The following is a 23,425-nucleotide window of genomic DNA, read 5'->3' on the forward strand; positions in this document are numbered from 1 at the left end:
GGTTATGGCCTCATATGTTGTTTTTCTCACACTGGCTTATAATCCTTACCATGCAGATGATCAAGGTTCCCTTTTGCAGAACTTTTGGCTGCTACTATAATGTGGTTAAGACAGTGTAAGGAACACCTACATTTCATTTCCCCTGAAGCAGTACACGCTCAGATGGCCTGAGGCTGCTTATGAAGCTGTAAATACTGCAACTATAAATATGGCTTGTCATAAAATTCATTTTTTGCTGAAGTAGCTAAAGCTCCCTGTACATGTGCACGTACCTTCCCTTCTAGCAGGGAAGCAGCATATAAGTGTAAAAGGGCAGCTCTCTGCGTCCCTTCGGTCAGCAGCATGTGTTGACTGCTCAGTAAGGCCACACTCATCTTGAGCTATTGCACTGCATTACCCATTCTGCTTCCACAGGCCCAATTCACTCTCATTACAAGACTAAAATTGCAAACAAAACCCTGTAATGAGCTTGTTGCCCAACACTTTCATTTAGGGTAGATATATAGTTGAATTTAGCTTAATTGGTGAAGTTTACCTTTATGTATAGATGATAGCTGACATGGGCTGGTAAAAGGTAATGTTCATGTAGCTTAAAATAAGATACATAAATACACAAAATGACTTTCATAATTCTGTGTGAGATGAAACCAAATGTAACCTCTGACCTTCAGATGTTGTAAAGGTATTCTGAAACTACACTCAGGACAATGCTACCTCTGAATATTGATAATATCATTTGCACTGATTGTCTGAATTGGCTTAGTTAACTGTTATTTTGTGATAAAAGAATATTTCTCGATGGCAGTTCTTTGAATGGTAAGTTTTTTTGTTTTTTTTTCTTCTCTCACTTGTGGTTCTCTGGGAGATTTTGGGTGGATGGCAGACGCTCACAGAGCTGTCAGTCCTGATCTGTCAGACAGGCCTGATTAATCTCACACGGAGTCGGGCTCTGTTTGATGTTCCTTATCGCTGTCAGCCTTTCACACCATGCCTTCTATTCAACTTTACTCTCTCTCTGTCTCTCTCTCCCTACCCATCCCACCAGTTGTCTGCATTCCTTGACTTTTTCTCTCCTAAGTGACTGACACTTTTTTCCATCTTGAGTTTTGAGGGTTTTTTGGAGAGCTATGCCTTATCATGAGTAGTAATTCTTTTAATCATTTGCTTCATGCTCGTTGCACTTAGTTGCAATTTAATTATGGGCTTGTTTATTGTTCTGTCATTCTTTCTCACACTGGATCTCCATCCTCTCCATGCAGGTGCTCGAGGTTCCTTCTGGTAATACATTAGCTACACTGCTTGGTCACACCAAAACTATCCACCACTGTCTCTTCACTGAGGACGGACAAACTCTGATCACATCCTCGGAAGATACTACAGTCAGGGTAATTAATATACTGAATTCCCACTCTTCTCCATTATGATATGAAATGATCATGATACACTGCATGTCCAGAAGTATCTGGACACCCCTTCTTATAGTGAATTCAGCTACCTGTTGCTGATACAGGTGTCACTTGCACACACACACAGCTTGTTTATTCTCTATAGAAAGGCGTTGCTAATAGATTGGGACACTCTAAAGCTGCTGTATATGAGTCTAAGGTTACAATGCCCATATTGCATATAAAGTCCCCCAGCATTGGGCTGTGGAGCAGTGTCCAGTATCCATCCAATACCTTGGGGATAAGTTAGAGAATTAATCATTTGACCACCAGTACTTGACCTCACTAATGCTCTTGTGACTGAATGCAATCAGATCTTCACAGCAGTGTTCCAAGATCTAGTGTAAAGCCTTCCCAGAAGAGTCGATGTTGTTACTGCAGCAAAGGAGAGACAAACTCCCTATAAATGCCCCTGAAACATCACATAAGCAGGTGTCTACAAACTTTTGGACATATGGTGTATATCATAGTGTGCATGCTTATTAAACAATGGATGTCCTCTATGGGAAGCTTCATTAGTAGCTTTAATTGCCTCGATTGCACATTACTGCAGATGTGATCCATAATGGCGTAAATGAATAGTTCAGCAAATTTACACTATGTAGCTGACGACTGATGGAAGCTTATACTTCACTAATTAGCATCATGCAAACTGCATGCCTAAATCATGACACTCACCTCAAAGCATGTGGGGTTGTTTTGTAATCTCAAAAAGGCTTGATTATGTGGTTTCTGAGCAGGCCTTTGCATAGACATTTTGTGGGAAAGCGGCTTAAGGGAGAAATAATACAACACGGATGTAAATTAAACGTAAATTATCAGTAGCCCTTACTGCCAACATTATATTTGAATGTTGGCAAAAATAACCACGTTATAGACGGACATGTTCTTAAAGAGATTATGAGTGCTTTATTAGTGAGGTTTCCAAAAATGTGGTGATGCATCTGTGACAGGTCCCCTCTCCATAGGTGGTTAGTACTACACAAGAGGGGGCACACAAAAGCAGTCATTCTCATGAAACCTGAGCCAACTCACTAGCTATATTCCCGAGGCGAGCCTGAGCTGAGGCTGGCTGAAATGAATCTTGAAGAATGGCCAGATAAAACACAGTTGTACACGCTGACCAAGTGTGAGGACTAATGGGCAGGGCTCAAGGGGCTCAGTATTCATTGAAGACTTGCTCTTGGGTGCCCCCTAGTGTTTTCAGTCATTTTGTATATAATGGGAGAAATAGGAAGTGGTCAGGCTCCCCTTAGGCTTGTAGCATTTCGTTCAGGGTAGGAGCTGCCTTTTTGTGCTAATCTAAAAGCGGGTACTGCTGTCTGCATTGTTATTTTAGCATTAAATAACAATGGTAAAAGGTGGTCTCTGGTCAGCTTAAACAGGGCAACTTCTACAAGAGCACATCATTCCACTGGGAAGTATCTGGCTTTTAAAGGCTCTCTGTGTCTCCCTGCAGGTGTGGAGGTGGAGGACAGGTGAGTGCCTGGTATTAGAAGGCCATAAGGAGCCAGTCAGGAAGTTTCATCTTGTCGGTTTCTCCTCTTCCTCACCTGCTCTCTTATCCTGGTCATTTGATGGCACTGCCAAGGTAACTACTGTTGTTGAAAGTGCTGGCATCTGCTGAAAGCAAAACATTAGTGTCAGACTATGTAAAGGTCAGATTCTGTAAAGACTTTGTGGACATACTAGCTCTCCCATCCTGTAAATCTTTGTGTGTGTGTGTGTGTGTTAGGTGTGGGACCTGAGCTCTGGAAAGAAGCTGCAGGATCTAGAGTGCCATCACGGTGCTGTGCTGTCAGCTGACATTTCTCCGGATGGACAAGTCTTCTCCACCGCATCAGCAGACAAGACGGCTAAGGTGAGGGAGAAAGATTTAAGTTCATGTTACAGGTTCAAAAAATTTTTTTTGCAGAAAATGTGGCACAGATCTGATTTGTGTAGAGCTATATGAATAATAGAAACAGATTTTTTTCAATGTGTATCCATTACATAGCCTTGAAAGCATAACAACATATTCAGTTTCCAGTGGTGGACGAAGTACACAAACCATGTACTTGAGTTAAAGTAGAGATACCCAAGGTCTTCCCTTTAGAAATCTACTTGAGTAAAAGTACAAAAGTATTTGCCTTCAAATCTACTTAAATATCGAAAGTAAAAGTACTAAAAGATTAATTATGTTCTTGCTTCACGCTTCTTTCATTTTGACATGTTAAGTTTTTATACACACATAAGCCAAAAAGAACGACAGATTTCACATGATGTAGTGGAGTGAAAAGTAAGATATTTGACTTTGAAATGTAGTGGAGTGAAAGTAAAAAGTCGTCCAAAAAGGAAATACTTCACTAAAGATACACAAAAAACTACTTAAGTACAGTAACAAATTACATTTACCTCGTTACTGTCCACCACTGTTAATTTCTTAACTTGATCAAATTTTCTTAACTAGATCACATGTAGGTAGTCCTTTCACTCTGATGATAATGGGTCGCTTCACAAATGCGATCCATCGAGGCAGAAAAATCTGAGCAAAAACCAGAATTGATGAGACTAAATGCTGTTACCAGAATGTTCCTTCATGTTGAAGTTGGTGGTGCTGACTAGGTTATGTTTATCTTTTCTGCTCAGCTGGAATTTACATATCTGTGGTACGAGAATTTGAATGTTTCTGAACCTGTCATGTCTCCTGAACCTGGTGCCAGAATTAAAGTTTACATATGACTTGCTGTCAGGGCTTAATTTGCATCAGACTCACAGATCAGTGTGAGCTTTTTAGTGAGGCTCCTAATCATTGAATATTTTCTCTTATATGGGTTTCTCGAAACTAAACAAGCAGCTTCTTATGCAAGAGTAGTAGATCTCACAAGCCAGTGCTTTAGCTCAGGGTTACTGAGTACTTTTGAGGGATGAACAGTCACAGCAGTGGTGGGTGTATTTGTGATAAACAGCATCAGTGTTGTTTTTGTTAAAGTTCCTGTGCCCATGCACGCTCAAATGGAGTTAAAAGTAAAAGTGCATGCTTGCCATTGCATGAGGTGATATACCATAATATTATTGATTTCTGCACATTATCTAGCTCCACTCCAATGTATTCAGTATGTGAACAGATCCAGTTTGGGAGGTACTGTGTCCAGTTTGTTCTGGCACAAATTAAACTCAATGAAGCACTTAAACAGTTTTGATGGTTCCTTTCTCTGAAATGCATCTATGTAAAAAAGTGAATGTGTGTAGTTTCTTTGTCTAATAAACATTTAAGTGCTTGTTTCAGTAGATCAGAATATCCCTAGTCTAAGACAAAACTGCACTCTTTTAATGGTGAAACAAACCCCCTTTATATTCAGTAAATACACTTCTTGTGTGTCCTGGCAACTGTCTTCCAGATGCTGTTTTTAGAACAGCCAAAACCTCAGCAGTTAAGGGGAACAATAAGAAGTAATGTCAGCTGAGTATACAAGAACAACATCTTCCAGCAGAAAGAAAGAGAGGCTGCCTTGGCAGAGAAAGCTGGGGTGTGTTCTCAGTGGGACACAGCTCGCTTTCCTTCAGAGTGTAGATGGCCTAGGGACTCATCCTGTGCACACACCTGTTCATGCTACAGCAGCAGTGCTTTACTTTCACACTCTAAACTTAAATTAGTTGACATTACTTAAAGGAGCAGTGGGTAAGATTTGGGTGGATCTTTTAGCAGAAATGGAATTACTATACAAAGCCATGTTTTCATTAGTGTATAATAACACTTTACATCAATTCAAACCACAATCAGAAAACTACATACATCTTTTCATCAGTTCTTGCTGACACAGTCTGATCATGTCCTGCCTTGACATTCTCACCTGAGGAGCAGGTGCTCCTCTCTCACACTGAGCATGAGCATCAGAGTCATTTAATGTGTGTTTTCAAGCTCAAACTTCCAACTGTTTACTGATGTCTTTCTCATAGATCTAAATGCAGATGTCAGTTTAGTCACTGTTCCTGTTGAAACAGTTGAGTGATCTTTGTGACTGAAGCTGCTGCCATCCATAGCCTAACAATGTACCCTCTTTCAGAATCATTTAGACCTATTCCTCTTGTTGTTTTGATCCGAAATCGAGGTCAGCTGAACCTGTTCTGCATTTTTATGCATGTCTCAGAGCACGGTAGGATGATAAGTGCCTGATTGTATAATGCAGTATTCTTGTCTGTATGTTTCTCCACTCAGGTAATTCAGGTTTTTCCTTTAATTCGTCACCCGTCTGTACTGTGTGTGCATATTTGAGATAAAGAGATGGCCTAGCGTTTAGAATGCAGTACGGGACTGTTTCGGATATGTTCATGCCATCTCTGCTGGTATGCTCATTAACCGTACAGCTGCAGTCCAGCATTGCTTAATTAGCACAGTAGGCCTTTACCCTGGACCCATACACATACATTCTTTTTCTCTCTGAGGTCATATTAGAGCTGCTAGTCTGAATTTGTGAGAGAATGAGGGGCTAATGAGTTGAAGCAGTGTTTTGTTCTCCAGTTTTCTGTGTGCTTATGAGTTTTTTAATGAGATGCTGTGTTCATCACTGTCTGCCAGTCAGTAGTGAAACAGACACAGAACCCTGAGAGTTCTCATTTGATTACAAGTTGAAATACTGTCTACTAATCAGGTTTGTTGTTACTGCCTCAGTGTTTTTCCCCTCTATAATGTGCTGAGGTTTAACACAGCTCCATTGGTCTTGTCTTCAGATTGCTGATAACATGTTCATCCTATAAATGTCCTCTGTTCCCTCAGGTGTGGAGCTGTACTTCATGGGAGATGGTGTTCCTCTTGAAAGGCCACAAAGCCTGTGTCCGCAGCTGCCGTTTCTCCTGGGACGGCAAGCGGCTCGCTACTGGTGATGACAACGGAGAGATCAGGGTAAGTGCTGGGAGATGAACAGACAGGTTTATAAGAGCAGCATTACAGAAGAGGAAATGTTAAAGCAGTAGTAAAAAAAAATCACATTACATATTTTTGTAAGTTTGTAATCTGCACCGGAATTTTGCCAATAATTCATATAAAATTACAAAATCTGCAAGTGTCTCATATCCTACATTTTTATTTCTTTTTTTTGCCTGAGGTCCACTTACAACATTTGTGTGGGTTTATGCACCAAAAAAGTCATAATTCATTTTTACATGACAATTTTCCAACCTCTCTTTTTCTCTTGGGATTTAATAGGCTGATTTGTTACTGTGCCATTAAGACTGATATGTACAAATTAACTCTGTTCTGACTGGGTGCCCTGTATTGCGCCTCATTCAAAAAGCTGTCCAGGCTAAAAACACTTCTATAACTTATAATGTAGCTAACAAGTAATGGTAGCTTTTACCCCACCGATTAGCATTGTGCACACTGCATGCTTAAATAATCACACAAGTAATCTTAAAACCTTTGTTTAAGCTTCTGTTATTTGCCACAATAGCCTCAGAGCTCCAGTGTGAAACTAATAAAGCAAACTCCAGACACCAAAAATTTCTTGGCTGATAAACTACATTTGGGATGAGGGGAAAATTATGTGTAGATTAGATTTTTCGCTGAACTGTTGCTTTAAACATGAGAGATTAGGGGTTTGAATCCCAGCTGTGCTCTGTGCCGTCCATGCCTGTGAGCTGTCAAGAACGCAACAGCTACTCTTCTAATTAGGACAGAAGGGCAGCAGGGGTCCACTCTCCCCGCTGCTAAACGACACACTAGCAAGTCAGAACACAGGTTCTAGAGAGCCACAATGGAGATTTCAACCTCAGTTCCTGGAGCTGCTGCTTGTCTTCTCCTCTCCCGCCCTCTTGTGTCCCCTCCGCTCCTCTGTAACACACCTGTCTCGTCTGCCAAGCTGTCAGCCTCACTCTCTCTGTCTCTCTCTGTCTCTGGCTGAGATCGAACAGCCATAGTGTTCAGTTGTGTAAACTACAGAAGCTGTGCCTTATCCATTAAACATGCTGCTCAGAGAGAGAGCGGCCCGCAGCAGTAACACACCACACTCTGATGTGTGTAATTCAAGCCCTCCGGTGCCACTTTGCTCAAACTCGCCATTATTTATACACTCTTTTGCTGCTTTGGCAAGGACAAGGAAGAGGAAGTGCTCTCACATTTGGTTACCATAGAAACATGAGCATATTGTAATTTCTGTAATTTATTGTGAAATCCTGTCAAATGTATAGTTAGATTTAGCAGCACATCACTTGACATGTCTTCAGCATTTCTAACAATAATAATAGAAAATATCCTCACTCAGCTAGTAGCTGCATTCAGTGGCTCTGCAGTGTAGTGCAGCATTTCAACATTTTACATTTTAAAATTAGAATTATGAAACGGATAGTTGTCGTAGCCGTGGTTAAAACCTCAGTATGTACATACTCTCGTCTTACATGCTTCAGATTCAGCCAGATCTACTAAACCAAATAGCAGCCTACTTCCTATATAGTTTGTAAATTTTGTTAAGTTATGAATTTCAGGCTTCTTCACCCAAATAATACACTCATGTATGGAATTATACACACATGGATAAATCCCAAATGGCTATTTATAGGTGTATTATGCATAGTTTGGGTGCAGGAGACAGTATTTTAATTTCTATGTAGTGCACTATGTAAGGAGTAGAGAGCCATTTGAGATTCAGCCTTTTTCTATGCTTAGGTTCTCCTGGCTTATTATTTTCATATTAGAATTATGGTGATGATGTTGATTCCTTGTGATTCCTTGGTTTTACATGCAGCTGTGGAACATGCTGAATGGATCGCTGCTGAAGATCTGTTCCCGTGAGAGTAAGGACTCTATGGACTCTTGTCATGGCGGCTGGGTGACTGACCTGCACTTCTCTCCTGATAACAAAGTCCTTGTGTCGACTGGAGGATACATTAAGGTACACAACTCGCACACACTTCTGAGGTCAAACCTGCTTATAACTTAACAGTTCATCATGTTTCCAGTTCTACATGAGACAAACACATAATGACATGGATAAAATTTTATGTAGTGATATTAATGACAAATATTGAAATTCACATTGTAATTCGACCATGTTGTATGACTAAAGGCATGAGACTTGACATTTAAAATTGCAAATTGATCAGCAGGTTGAAGGTTCCACCAGTTTCAGTTCAAGATTTCTGCATAATTAAATCAAGTAGTTGTAAACAGTCATTCAGAGTGGTCTGATGTGAAATGGTTCATTGTGGAGAAACTTACTGACTGACAGTGGTGGTGAAAAGAGGTTGCAGTGGATCACACAAATATAGCCATTTTGTTCACCATCCAAAATGGTTATCAGTGAACCTACACGTCTTACACATAACATAAAAAATAGATTTAGGCCAAAACTTTATCTAAAACTGTCATAAAACAATGTCTCAGGCATCAGGCAGTGTATTCATAACCAGTTCATGTTTAACTTTGTGTGAGGGCGCTTTTAGAGGTACTAAATTTATCAGACATCTGGTTCCCATCACCACCACTGTGAACTATTCTGACTAAGTAAGTTTCTCTACAATGGAGCATTTCACATCAAACCACTCTGAATTACTGTTTTTAAAATATCTTAATGATTAAATTATGCAGAAATGTTGAAAAATTGGTAAAAGCATTCCTCCAAATAAACTTCATTGAGCTCTTGGAAGAGCATTACAAAATAATGTAAAAGTCTAAACAAAAAGCTAAATAAATCTAAGAATAATAATAATAATAAAACTAGGATAAAATTTGTAATGATACCTGGTATTTGTTAAAAAAGAAATAAAAGCTCAGGTGAATAAAGCGTGTTGGATGTCTTCTGAGCTGTATCGGTAGTTTCTTTCTTCACATTAATATGCTCCTCATGCAAGACTTTGTGTTGTTTGAAATGATGGAGGGTATTTGACATGTTGCCTCTCTTTGTTGCAATTATGGCAAAGCAAGCCCTGAACAGCGCTTCTTGTTGTTTCACCCCTTTTGAAGCCAAAATAATTCCAAACAAGGAATAATGAGTTGTAAATTTGTGAATATGTGAATTTGTTTATTTCTGCTTTCATTTTCTACACAATCTAGCTCTGCTAGCTGTTTCACTCTCAATCAAGAGGATGTTTATGATTGGCTGGCATTAGCTGTGCTTGCAGGGGGGGCATGACTGATGGGGCGGCGATTTAATTAAATGAGTGTGTAAGTGGCACAGCTGGCGCAGCTGGAATTGCCACTTTCCTCCAATGAAAAAAGCTAGTTTCACAAGCTCATATTTAATTGTACATATTTCTACATATTTACAGTGCTGTGTAAAAGTCAGAGACCACCCTTGATTTATTTAATTTCCAGTCAAAACAGCCATTAGTACAAGTTATTTTTCAGGTGCAGCTATCTAAGCATTGGTTCTATCATCAGGAGATCGCAAGTTCGATCCCCAGTGATGCTAATAACCCTAGACTGGGAGTCCAAGAGAGCACAGTTGGCCTCACATAATTTGCCCTCCCTCTTCCTGTATGCTAGCCAAAAGAACCAGCAGTTAATGTGTTGAGTTGTCCAATGATGTTAAGTTAGCAGTAGTTTGAAAAGATGTGCTTCACATTACACAGTACCCTCCTAGAGCTGATAGTATTGTGTTACTGCGGTAGACCTGGCTAGTGGGTCTAATTGGACTCAACTAAAATTTTGGAAAAATGCCAAAAAACCATACAGAGATAACTGGACTCTTATCAACTGTGTAGGACCTGGTGGACCACAATCAGATAAACAGTACTTAAAGGAGAAAATCAAGCTCCACTCTTGCTTTTTCATTGTGAGAAGAACAGCTCCACACTATGAGTCTGAAAGGATGTGTAGCTGTGAAGAAGAGAGAAGGAAACAGACAAAAATGAAAATTTGCAAAACAAAGAAGCTGTTGAAGTTCTCAGAACAATGGACAGACCACCCCAGAGTCCAGACCTCAACATCACGGAAAGGGATTATTTGGATCGTGAGAAGCAGAAAATACAACCAACTTCGAAGACAGAACTTTGAAGGTGTGGAAAAACATCGCTGCAAATTTCTTTGAAGAACTGAAACCAAGTCTCTTGAAAGAATGGAGATACCCAAAGGCAAAGAGTGAAACACTAAATACTGAAAATTTTGATATTATATTTGGTTGTTGAGGCGTCAGTTTTATTTTTTGTTAAATATGTTTTCTGCTTTTTTTCAGGTGCTGAGAAATAACTTAATAAATTAATTACTTAAGTTCTTAATTTTCATATTGATTGACAGTTAAAAAAAATAAAAAGGTGAATTCTCCAGTACGACACTGTATATGAACATTTACACATTATGCTTACAATATTTATCTAACATTATCAGCCTCAGTTTTACTGCTCTCATACCACAAAACACACAAGCTGTTTCATTGCCTCAGACACTGACCTAAGCTCCTTCTCACCAGTTCCTCACTTTAGCCATTACAAGAGCAACCACAAAATTGGCCTTAGATCAGTGCAGCTTCATCCAGCACTGTTTCATTATGTCCACTGTTTGATGTGATAGATGAATGTGAGGAGTGATAATGAGTCGTGATTGATCATGCACTCGTCTCTGTCAGGACGCTGCTCCGTGTTCTAGGAGATGATAGATTAATCATCGCAGCAGCTAGCATGATTTTTCTAGCCATCAGTCACCATTAGGCTGCCGGACTTGTGCGAATGCGGCATCATATTAATATTAGCAAGACTGAAGATGATTTGTATACTTTATGTAAGGCAAGTTGAATATCTCCAAGTAACAGTGTTGCCTTGTGACACGACAGTTAGAAAATGATATGCTACCACTAATTATTGTCATCTAATTGTTTTGTTGGATTTAATGAATTAACAGCGATGGCTAGCAGACAGTGTGCTGAGCAGCTTGTACAAATACATTTAAAGGACCTGCATCCTGCATTTTTCTTGTATTTATTTTTTTCCTGGAGGTCCACTTGTGATGCTCATCTAGTTTTATGTACCAAAAACAGCCATAATTAATTTGACCGATTTCCAACCCCCTTTTATTCCTCAAACAAACAGGCTGTTTTTGTTCCTGTGCCTTTAAAACTGATATGTAAATGAGCTCAGTTTCAATTGGCTTCCCTGTATTGTGCATTATTCAGAAAACAGCCAAAGCTACTGTAGATTGAATAGGTGGAGCTAAGCTGCTGCAGGCTGAGTAGGCAGATATACAGTCATACGCAAAAGTTTGGGCATCCCTATTTACATTCCGTTTGTTTTCTAAGTGAAAATAGGATAATATCCTCTACAGAGAACACATTTTAATGCACACTTACTGTTTAATTGCTGGATTTAATATATTGGGAAAAAACCTACAATGTGGCCTGTACAAAAGTTATAGCACATTTTATGTTTATATATTTCCAATATGTTAAACTTGGACTATGGCCCCTTTTTATACCCAGTCTGGGCCCACAACGCCTGTTAGGACTCTATTTATAGATATATATATGTATATATATACTATTTAAGGATTTATTTAAATATCTAATTTGTAGAAAGACTGAAGAGGACATTAGCCGTGAAATTTGTCCATGGCTTAAATTCTTCACATTATGAAAATTGTAGTTTTCTAAATTAAGCATGTAACATTGATCGACACAGATCCATGATAGTCATTGTGTTTGCCTTCTGTTTTCACTGTTATCATTTTGTGTGCTGAATATTTCAGTAGATCAGCAGCATTCTGCTTAGCCTGCTTTGTTCTGTAATATGTGCGGCTGCAGGAAAGAATGCAGTCACATTGGAAACATCTGAAGACCTGATCTTATTCAACGAGGCAGGTTCTGCTATCATGTGCATGTGAGGGTGGATTAGTGTGAGTGTGCGTGGTGGATTTGGTTTCTGCACTGAGCTCTTCTCTTTGATATCTGCCTACTGTTGCTTCTCGGTGACTTGTTTACAAAGCATAGATGGACTGGCAGTCAGATGGAAATTTTATGTAATTGAATCGTCAAATCATTGAACATCATCTCCATCATTTCAAATAGATTTTCATAATTTAATGTGTTCATTAATATTTACATTTACGGCAATTAGCAGAGACGCTCTTATCCAGAGCGACTTACAAAATGCTTTGTTGTCCAATCAAAGAATGTGTCCTCACTGATACGAAAAGGTTAGAGTCTAAACGACCCTTGAACTTAGAAAAGAGTCCAGTGTAAAGTACAGTGGTGGTGATGGGAACCAGGGGTTGCCATGTCTACAACACAAATATAGCCATTTTATTTACTATCCAATACCAGCAGTGAACCTACATGGGTCTTTTTATGTGTAAAATTGATAATGGTAAAATAGTGGTGAACATAATAATAATAATAATAATGTTTTGTGTACAATTTTGCCCTACAACTTCCTGCATGTACCTCCCCACCATGAATCAGTTTCAAAAATAGGCCAACACAGTATCTAAAAACTCTCATAAAGCAATGTATCAGGCATCAGGTTTGTAACCATTTCATACAATAACTTCCTGTGAGGAAAATTTCAGATGCATTAAACATTTGAGACGTCTGGTTCCTATCAAAACCACTGTGAGCAATTCTCATAGATCCTTTTCTTATTTGCATAACAAGGCTGCTGCATATTCGTAATAGATTACATCAAGATTTCACTACCAGAACTGTTCGTTTTATAAAATTATTTAACCTCCTAAGCAGTACAAGTTTCATGTGATGGGTTTTATGCTATTACTTAAAAATAATTTTACTTCTCTGCTCTATAACAAGATACCTTTTTTGAAATCTCCCTTTTTCTTTCTGTGATTATTAGAAATAACAATAATTCATTGTAGTCCTCCATAAGTCTAAAGTTTGATAAGAACAGTAAAATTCAAGCTGTCTTATGGATGTTTAAAAATATTTGTTCAGCTCCATTCACTTACAGTTCAGCTGTTGCCATGACAATTCTAAAACCTGCCAGAGGCCTTAAGTCCTCAGCTCATGGTTAGTGTAGAGGAGCAGGGGCTGAAATGTTTGTGAGAATTACATCTTCACTCTGGTGGAAAGCCTTTTGCTTACTTTTTCTGATGGTTATGCTGTTCATTCAGTTCTATCATAAAATGTTGTGGGTCTATGCACACCTTCCACACCTCAAAACTAAAAACTTTTTTAGTTAATTGTTTAATTTAACACATTCCTTGACCTATTCCCTGTTTTTTCCTATTTCCCATATTTCCCTGTATAGAGATTTTTTTGGAGAGTAAAGCCCGGCCTCCAGCATAGCAACTGAACAAAGTATGAATCCAGATTAGGTAGTAACTGAATACATGTAATGCTGTTACATAATCAGAATACCAAAAAAGGTAACCGTATTTTGTTACATATACATAATAATGACAGTGTGATTACCAGCAGAATTACTTTAAAACCACTTCTATCATAGTTATTTTCTTGCCTGTGTTCATCTTTATGAGCTAAATTTGTATGTTGTTTGCAGATTTTTCAGCTTATTGCAACTTGCACAAAAGAAACAAAAAATCTCATGTCAAACAGCATGTTTAGTATAACTATTTTATAACTGAGTTAAGCTAATTTTGCTTTGTTTTTCTTTCACTGCTGTTAGGACAGGGACTGATGTAGGTCTGTACTATTGTAATGGTGCAAGTTATATATTAAACATTGAGTTGGGATGAAGAGCTGTACAAAGGGCCCAGAAAAGGAGCCAAACTGAGGACTGCAGCATGCAGACGTATCTGATAAACTCATATTGACTGAAAGGTGTTCATTTAGTAAATCCATATCATGTCTGTTGAGTACAGTTTGCAAGGTAGGTCATGCTGCATGACAAAATAGGAATATAACAATGAGGGGGCTTTTTTCAATTTTATATTTTACTGTTCAGTTTTATATTCCAAACTGCAATGCTTCACCTGAATACTTGATTAAATCCACCAAAACATTTAATAACATTTATTATTTGACATACACATAGCACATAAAGCACTCATAGTGCACAGACTATTATACATCACATGTATTGTTTCTGTGCATTTCTGTTTATCTTGTTATGAAGTCATCCTGCTGAAACTGTGACATGAATTTTGATTTTAAAAGGACAAGTAATGCAAAAGTAACATAACAGAACATAATTGAGTTACAAGTGACATTTTTAACTGGTAAATCTGTACCTGACTATTTTTCTTAAAGTAACCCTCCCAACCCTGGGATCAAACCATGTGTTTATATTTTTTTTCTGTGGCAGTTGGTTTGTGAATTGTCATTACTGCTCTTTGTCTCGAGCAGTTTTACTGGTGAATTTGAGCTCAGTTTCAATTGGCTTCCCTGCATTGTGCATTATTCAGAAAACAGCCGAGTCTGCTGTAGATTGAATAGGTGGAGCTAAACTGCTGCAGGCTGAATAGACGGATGTACAGCCATATGCAAAAGTTTGGGCATCCCTGTTTATATTACGTTTGTTTTCTAAGTGAAAATAAGGTAACATCCTCTACAGAGAAATGTTGAACTCTGAATGCTATGTGTTAAACTGAGAGTAGAGAAAATGCACAAAATGCACTAAGCAAAGAGCCAGAGCCTGACGTTGGACGCTCATATGTTGTCGTAAATAAAGGACAGACAGTTATTTCTAGTGCTATCCTTTGGAACTAAAGCAAAGGCTTGTTGGTTGACAGCCAGCAAAAGCATATTTAACATGGTCGTTCTTATTCATGTTCTATCTTATGCATGTTCTGTCCTTGCTAGCGAAGCCTTGGAGCTGTTGCTGGCAGTCTTATGCATTCATTAAAGGTGGGGATAGGTAAATACATACTTATGGATAATTGGTTTATTTGGAGCCATTTCTGAAGCTTTTGCAAAGCTGGTTGTGATTTTTCTCCAGTAATTACAGTGAAGCAGTGTATTCTGTGCATTTCACATTGGAACAATGTACAGTATCTTCTGGGGGTTTTAGATTACAAAACGGAGAAAAAAAACTATTTTGATCCATATTTCAGGATTTGACTTTAATAGAATAAGCCCATGTGCACATTGGGTGTAACAGTATGTAGAGCAGGTCTGTGTCAGACCTAGATTATTGACAGCAGAAAAGGGAATTTCTCTTCTCTTCTCTTCTCTTCTCTTCTCTTCTCTTCTCTAATCTTCTCTTCTCTTCTGTCTGGTTGAAGGTCATTTCAAGGAGAAATCTCAGTTGATCAGTGTTTTTTTTCTTTTTCCTGGTGATGTGTGTTTACTGGGAGTTAGTTCAGTTCTTCTTTCATTTCTCATGCTTTTTCATGTTCATGCTGCAGTCTCTACACATGCTGGTCTTTCATCCAAACCAACCACTGAGCACTGCCACTCTCCACACATACACCCACACATACACCCCCACACACACCCACACACTATGAGTACAAGCTTTTTTATGTTTTATGTGTTACATTATTTGGATAGAGGAATAAAGTGAAAAACAAATAAGCTAATTGTCATTCACAAATTAATGGCAAATGCTCTGTATGTAGATACCAACAAGAACCGTTATTTATCTTGTCTTTGTGTTAGGATGTACAGTACTCTAAAGAGTCAGAGACCCCCTTTCATTTTTTTCTTTTTGAGTCAAAGCAGCTATTCAGTACAAGTTACTCATTGTTCTGAGAACACCAGCAGCTTCTTTGTTTGATTTGCAAGTGTTTTTCTTTTTTTGTCTGTTTCCTTTTCTCAGTAATGTCTTCTTGACAGCTGCACATCCTTTCAGACTCATAGGGTTGAGATGTCTTCTCACAGTGGAAAGATGGACAGAAAGAACGGTGGATTTTTTCAGGTCTGAAGCAAGAGTGGAGCTTTAAGCACTGTTTATCTGATGGTGTCAGTTTTGGTGGTCTACAGGTCTTGCACCGTTGCTAGAAGTCCAGCTTTCCCTCTATTATCTATTGTTTAACAGTGTAATAATTTTAGGAAACTCTTGTTTTTTATTTAATTTACTTTTGTCTTTTTCTTTGTTATGCAAGTGAATTATCTTATTCTTCTCAGAAATGTCTCCTGACAACAGACCAACTTGTACTTAATGGCCATTTTGACAGGAAATTCTATAAATCTCTGACTCTTGCACAGTACTGTATGCTGGAGAAAACTCAACTGTGATTATAAGGACATGATTACACATGCTAGCATTTTTGATCTTTTAATCTTGTAGTTTGATGCAATTGATGCTAAAGCTGTTAAAAAATGAAAATAGTAATGGATTTGTTGATTGAAGTGGTAAGTTGTTGTTTTAGGTCAGCTGTTTGCCGTATAAAACCATCCGCTGTCAGTAATGCCTTTCATCACATTCATTCAGTGCGCTCATAAAATACTGCCACTGTCAGTGTGTCCTGTCCATATTGTGAATGTGTGCAGGTGTACGTGCTCTGTATGTCAGGATGGGGGGTGGTGAGTGATTTATGACCGTGGTGTTTGGCAATATCTGTCTTTGTGCTGTTTTGCTTTCACACATAAATGACAAATAGTTCCTGCTCATGTCGGTGTGTGTGTGTGTGTCCTGTGAGACACAGAGTGTAATATAGTGTGTGAAAGATAGAGATTACCTGGAGGAGAGAAGAGTGAGATGTGTAGGTCAGACAGGATATTAGAGCTCCACCAGGGGAGAGGCGTCAGTTCAGTTAAACACATACACTCTCTCACCCGTCTCCTCCAGTGATTTGAGGCCCATAGTAATTCGCACGCCTCACTCTCAGGACCCCTGATTCTTCACCTTCATCATAACACACTTGTACAACACAACAGCAACACAACAACAATAAATACACACTGCATTACAAGACTATTGTTCTCATTTGGCTCCTGTATAAAGATTCAGTCTCAGTAGGAGGACAGCAGTGAAGAGGGTTTTATGTAGATTGGTAGCTTAGGTTCTTAAGCTGGCATTTGTTGGTGTATTTTTATTCCATTCTTGAGGATGTTGTTCAGAATCTGTGCTCTGTTTATAATGCTCCTCAGTGAAAGAAATAGAAGTTTCATATACACTACAGGACAGATCTCTGGGAACTACACTTAAAAAGAAACATATTTATATGTTTAACGGACAGTAAAATGTCGATTAAGTGCTCCTGAATTCATTGTCAGTCTGCTGTGTTTTATTCAGACTTTTTTTCAAAATAATGTATATCCATTTGTTTTGGATAGTTTTGGATACAACATGTTTTGGAAAACAATAACAGCTGACAGTTTTATTTCTCTACTTACAATAGTGTTAATTACAATATAGCATTAATAGGCCACTCTCACCAAATTATAAAAACAAAATTCTTGACTGTTGTCTATAATGTGTTTTGGAATGAAACCTTTCAATTTAAAACTGGTAAAGGAACAGACTAATACTGTGACCCTTTCTTATGTAATACATAGTAATGGAATAGGAGCACATCACTGTAAGCCTAGGAATTGCTTGTTGCCAAATTGGCTAAACTGTAAAATATTTTAGTTAAGTTTTAAAAATCAAAACTTGCTTCCATACTTTCAACTTCTATCTTCAGCATGATATGAGAGACAAAATGAAAAATGAACTAAGCAGGCATGGCAGCATGGAAGAGTTAATGGTTCTGTACAGCAGACCTTTGAGAGAGAGAGAGAGAGAGAGAGAGAGAGAGAGAGAGAGAGAGAATACCACGGCTCAGATCATCAAAACTGTCCACTGTTCAGAATCTTTTCTGTCTTATTTCCAGTCTTTTAAGCAGGGTGGATGAAATAATGTTCCATTTAGCTCTTCCCTCCTGAGAGGAGCCAGAGGAGATGTGGGGAACAGCTTGACTTTAAGAGAAATGGGCCACATCAGAAATCTGACATTTTGAGTAATAGGCTGTAAAGATGTGGCTTCAGACTGCACTGTGTTTATAAAAACATACCGTTGGTCTTTAATACGCTGGTCAGAAGCGGAATTTTGGAAATACTGGCTTGTAGTGATGTTTTGGCCAAAATCATATTCACGTAATATTACACTGAACCCAACTGTAGTTGATCAGCTGTGACATGTTTAGCGTCTGAAGGTTCTTTAGTTTTGCACTGAAGCATTGATGTACCTAAAAAGGAATATATTAGCCTCATAGCTCCAATGCAAAACTAAAGAATCAAAGCACCAAACATGTCTTGACCAACTACATTTAGGGTAAAGAGGATGTGATTTTTGGCAGAACCATCACTTTAATGGTGGTTTATGCATGGGCAACTGGACAGCCTTTATGAGGGGTCCTGTCCTGAGGTCTGATAGTGGGGGGAGTAGAGTGGGCAGGATTTTTCATGGTCTGTGCTGCTCTGCATAATAACTGGACCATTTGATTGAGAAGTGAATGGTGAATGGAGCGCACACACACACACACACACACACACACACACACACACACACACACACACACACACACACACACACACATTTAAAGCTGCTGTGGCTCAGTGATGCAGAGTAATGACAATTCTGTCAGACTGTCAAAGTGTGTGCCAAACAGGAGTGACCTTACAGCAGACTGACACACACACACACACACACACACACACACACACACACACACACACACACCTACAGGTATACAGATAGAGAACACAGACAAAGTATGGCAGACACGTCTCTTCAAGGTGAGAGAGACAGACAGAGACAGAAAGAGTGGGTACTTTGAATAGGGTGGCACATATTAACTCTTTGGGCCTGTTTACACCTTGCATCAACATGTTCTTGGTGAACAGATTACGTTTGGATTTCATTTGACTGCATGAGAAGCCAAGTGTCAGCATCCCTAGGATGCATTGTGATCGGATGATGATCAAATCAGTCAAATCACAGTCAGAGACAGATCTTGACCACAATTATGTGAGCGGAAGTGCGTCTGATCAGTGCTGGCTATCATGGGAGGAAATAAGAAATGAAACGGAAGATGGAGTATACACAAAGCTGAATTTAGCCCCAAACCAAGACATCTCTTGCACTGTGGGCCAATGAGTGTCCAAGCCAAGCTTGTCGACTAGGATCATAACAGAGAAAAAAATACAAAAGTAAAATGGTAACGGCATGTGTTGATATGTTTTTTTATGCGGGGAGAGTACCGGATCTGGTCACACTGTGGATGCTTTTTAGTGAAAAGTGTAAATGGAATTTGTTTTATCCAGCTATGATCTGGACACGTAACACAAGTTAAAGCGAGGTGTAAACAGGCTTTTTATTTAGGTCCCCAAAAAATGTGACTACATTAAAATCAGTTACCCAACAGCACATTAGTTATTCAGTGGGTAAGCAAAACATCTTTCAGACATCACAATACTTTGTGAATAGTTTGACTTTCATTTTTATAAAATTACAAATGACCAATTTGTGTATGTTTACAAATATAAATATAATTTTATGCAAATATGATATTTTTTCAACATTTGCAGGCAGATTTATTGATTGGCTGTACACAGCTTTACTCATACAGCAGTCCTCATGCACACCTTCATAACTATGTGTGTGTGTGTTTATGTGTGTGTGAGACAGAGAGAGGTATGACATTACTCTTATGTAATTGGGGCTGTTGAGCCTCCTGGCCTGGGGTAAAGGAAAAGCCACTGCAGTTGAGATGACAGAAAAAGAAAGATGTCAAAACCAGTTTAACTCTCCACTGATAAACACACACACACACAGGCGGTGTAGTCTTCAGCATAGCATCACATGATAACATTAGATTGGTGAAGCCGAAGTACAGAGCCATAACTATTTGGTCAGAAGTGTAACTGGCATTCAAATGTTTCAATTTGTGCAAGTGATTGGTACAACTACGTACATCTTAAAACACCTCCTATTTTTTTATTATTTCTCGCTCGTAGTTCAGTGAGACGTGCATACAAGTTCTGTTGAAAGTGCATATTTTAAAATCTTAATACTACATTTGTGTTTGTAAGTAGATGAGCAGATATTCTGTTATGATTTTAACAATATGAATTGGAGGAATGCTGTTGTGTATTCAGTTTTGGTTTGTGGAACTTTTGCCATGCCTTTGTCTTTTTTGACATGAAACCAAACAGAAGAGCTCAGAAATATGGACTTGAACCTGTCAGTTCTGTGTAAACATAATTAATGTAACTAACCATGTAATTAATTATATAATTATGTAATTACATATCATTACTTATCAGTGTGTGATTTGAATATACAGCAAAATGTCACTAATAACTGTCAACTTCTCTTGAACACAATGAAATGTGTAAATGTGTTTGTGTGAGTGAAGCCAGCCTTTAGCAGTAATGAAAGAAACAAGCTCAAAGCTGATTGCTGGGACACACTCCCGCTGGAGAATATGCCTCAGCAGAGTCAAACAATGAAATAAAAATGGTCTTTCAGGTCAGCTGAGGCCAGTATTGTTTGGCTCATTGCAGTCCAGTTCTTTTGAGGTTTTAAAGTACAGACCAGGCAGACCTTTCTCCAAACCTTTATTTTTTCGTGCACTAGCTGTTTGGTCATTAATCCTTTGATACTGACCCCTCCCTCCTTCCCTCACTCCCTTAAGTCTCAGCTCTCTCTCTCATCTGTTGTGTGAACCCTGTCTAGACTGCATCTCTTCTCCAGGGTGTGATTTCTTCCAGGCTTGTATCAAAGAATGATTGGCTGTGGTCAAAACTGTGTCCTATTCACTATATAGTAAACAGGGGAGTCTGTATCTTTGTAGTGGAGAATGTACAGTGCACGCTTTCAATTCCCAATACCATGCAATAGACAGTGTACAACTGGTGTACCCTTATGGAAACTGAGTACTCGTAATGCAGCATCTCATAGGATTAAATGCGACTACTGTTTAGTGATGAACAAACCCATGTAAATATAGGAACAAGACTGGTTACTAATCATAAATTCTGTAAATTCTGTAAAAAAGTGCATTTAAAAAAGTGAGACAGTCCCTTAGGTTTATGAAAAACTATTTTATTCTTATACATATAATGAAATGGCAATGCAGTAAAATTCACAGTGGCATCTATAAGGTACCACTGGTAGCCTAACGCTGGTACATAATCACACAATTAGGCCTGTAATGAAATATCTGGGATTAAATACACTGATAACTGTTAAATGCCGTAGTGTTCATGGCATGTTGATTCTTAGAAATGTCATTCAAATTATCATAATAAACCACAAAGGCTTTAAAAATGTGTCTCACAGGCCTGTTCAGGCATTATTTCAAACCCACTTTATCATTTAATTAAAGTAATTTAGTATTAATATAATGCTTTCTTTTACAGTCCCATAAATTGTAGATATTTAGCAGGAAGGTGTAAGGTACACACTCCAAAGTAATACTCATTACTTATTTTGGGTTGCATTGGGTTGTAATACAGATTAACTAAACCACACTGGAATGAGTAACAGGTTTTAGCTAATAAACCAATAAACTGATAAAGGACATATTAAAATACCTCATACATATTTGGAGCAATAAGTTGGTACAAACATCATCACAATAAATTTCACTGTAATTCCACATGTTCAAGCAGTAAAGTAAATGATAAAGACCCAATATAATCACAGTAAGAGTAACGTCTCTCTTCTATAGCCCAGATTCAGTTCTGTCGATCTTCATAAGTAATAAACAAGTCCATACTATATAAACACTGCTTTATTTGTGTCCAAACTTTTATACTGTATATGTTAGACTGCTGTGGAACTCGTCATCATGTTACCCACTAATAATTATCCAGGACTTCAGAGTATGTTCCTGACACTTACCAGTTTAGTGCCTAGAGCTTACCTAGACTGTAAAAGAAAGCCTTAACAGTTGTTTTTTATTGGCACGTCAATCGTCTTTTAAAATACAACACAAGTTGTTTTTGTTTGATTTCTTCTCTTTATATACATCCTTATGTATAATAAAAGTCTTCTGATTAGTCAGTCTACTAACCGTGTGTTTGGCGGAAAATTGTTGTGGTAATTATTCATGGTGGTGACATTTGATTGGCTCCTGTCACTCGAAGAGTAAAGCAGCATGAACGTTATTTGTCCCTTTGCTGAACCTTCTGTTCTATAAAGTGCTCCAGATTTCCACTGTAGGCAGTAGTGATTAGGGGACCATTTTGAGCTCTTGTCTTTATCTTGCAGACTCACCTAGTACCTGTCCTCCATTTTCTCCTACCTTTTTCTCAATTCATCTCTTTATGAGCGATGAGAAGCTGCCAGGGGCTCCTTTCATAAAGCCGGTCTCTCGCAGCGCCTGCTACAAAACCTTCATTTTTCAGTTATCAGAACAAACACTGTGATTTCTGTGCTTTCCGTCGTTGCTGTCTTGCGTGTGTTCCTGAAGCTCTGAGTCTTTATGGCTTTCTCTCACCTTCAGCTCTCACCATTTCGCCATTGAGTCTTGCTGTTAAGACGTTGCGCCGCATTACTCTGATTGGATGGCGTGATTGATGTGTACACTGGAGCAAGGTCGCTCTCTCTTCTCTTTTGTGCCTTTCTCCCAAAGGAATGTGCTCTCCTGTGAGCGTGCCATAGCGCTTAATGGAGACAGAGCACACTCATGGCCACACACGTCTCTCTGTGCTTCCACAGACTGCTTTACATCCCAGCTCAGCTCTGCTTTTACACAGAGCTCTTTATTAGGTACAGCTAGCTTATATATGTGCTCATTAACCATCTTATCAGGTCCACTTACCATTGGAAACGGTGATCACTAAATGGAAATCACATCTTTCATTTTCATGAAACGTAATGGAACTATGATTAATTCAATTTGAATTATTGAAAGTAATAAATACATTCTGACTAGGTGTATTTTGTCCACTCTTACAGCTGTAAGAACATGCAATGCTTTTTAAATGGGAAAAAAAATCTTTCTTTAGGATCAGGTTTAAGCAAATAAGGCCAAAGCTATTAATCGCAATTAGCTACACAATCACGTTTAATTGCTTTAATGGTTTAAGAGGCATCGCCACTTTTCCTGGTTTTTACAAGATATTAGATCATGTGCTGGATCGTAAACAGACAGATATTCAATGAGATGCACAAGTTTTAAAAAACAGTCATAGCACTTCAAATACAGGAGACCAGTGCAGTTACTTTTA

The 23,425-nt window shown here is 38.6% G+C and overlaps 1 protein-coding gene across 3 annotated transcripts in view; it reads left to right on the plus strand.

Annotated features, from left to right (window-relative positions):
- apaf1 (apoptotic peptidase activating factor 1) overlaps nucleotides 1–23,425 on the plus strand; it is a 52,538-nt gene that overhangs the window by 24,699 nt on the left and 4,414 nt on the right. For all 3 annotated transcript variants that reach the window (XM_036576701.1, XM_036576702.1, XM_036576700.1), the window contains 5 exons: nucleotides 1,260–1,385; nucleotides 2,905–3,036; nucleotides 3,181–3,306; nucleotides 6,202–6,327; nucleotides 8,165–8,311. In XM_036576701.1, the coding sequence (XP_036432594.1) occupies nucleotides 1,260–1,385; nucleotides 2,905–3,036; nucleotides 3,181–3,306; nucleotides 6,202–6,327; nucleotides 8,165–8,311 (657 nt within the window). The remainder of the gene's footprint in view (nucleotides 1–1,259; nucleotides 1,386–2,904; nucleotides 3,037–3,180; nucleotides 3,307–6,201; nucleotides 6,328–8,164; nucleotides 8,312–23,425) is intronic.

This window comes from Colossoma macropomum, unplaced genomic scaffold (genome assembly GCF_904425465.1).
Source record: "Colossoma macropomum unplaced genomic scaffold, Colossoma_macropomum, whole genome shotgun sequence".
Taxonomy (NCBI): domain Eukaryota; kingdom Metazoa; phylum Chordata; class Actinopteri; order Characiformes; family Serrasalmidae; genus Colossoma; species Colossoma macropomum.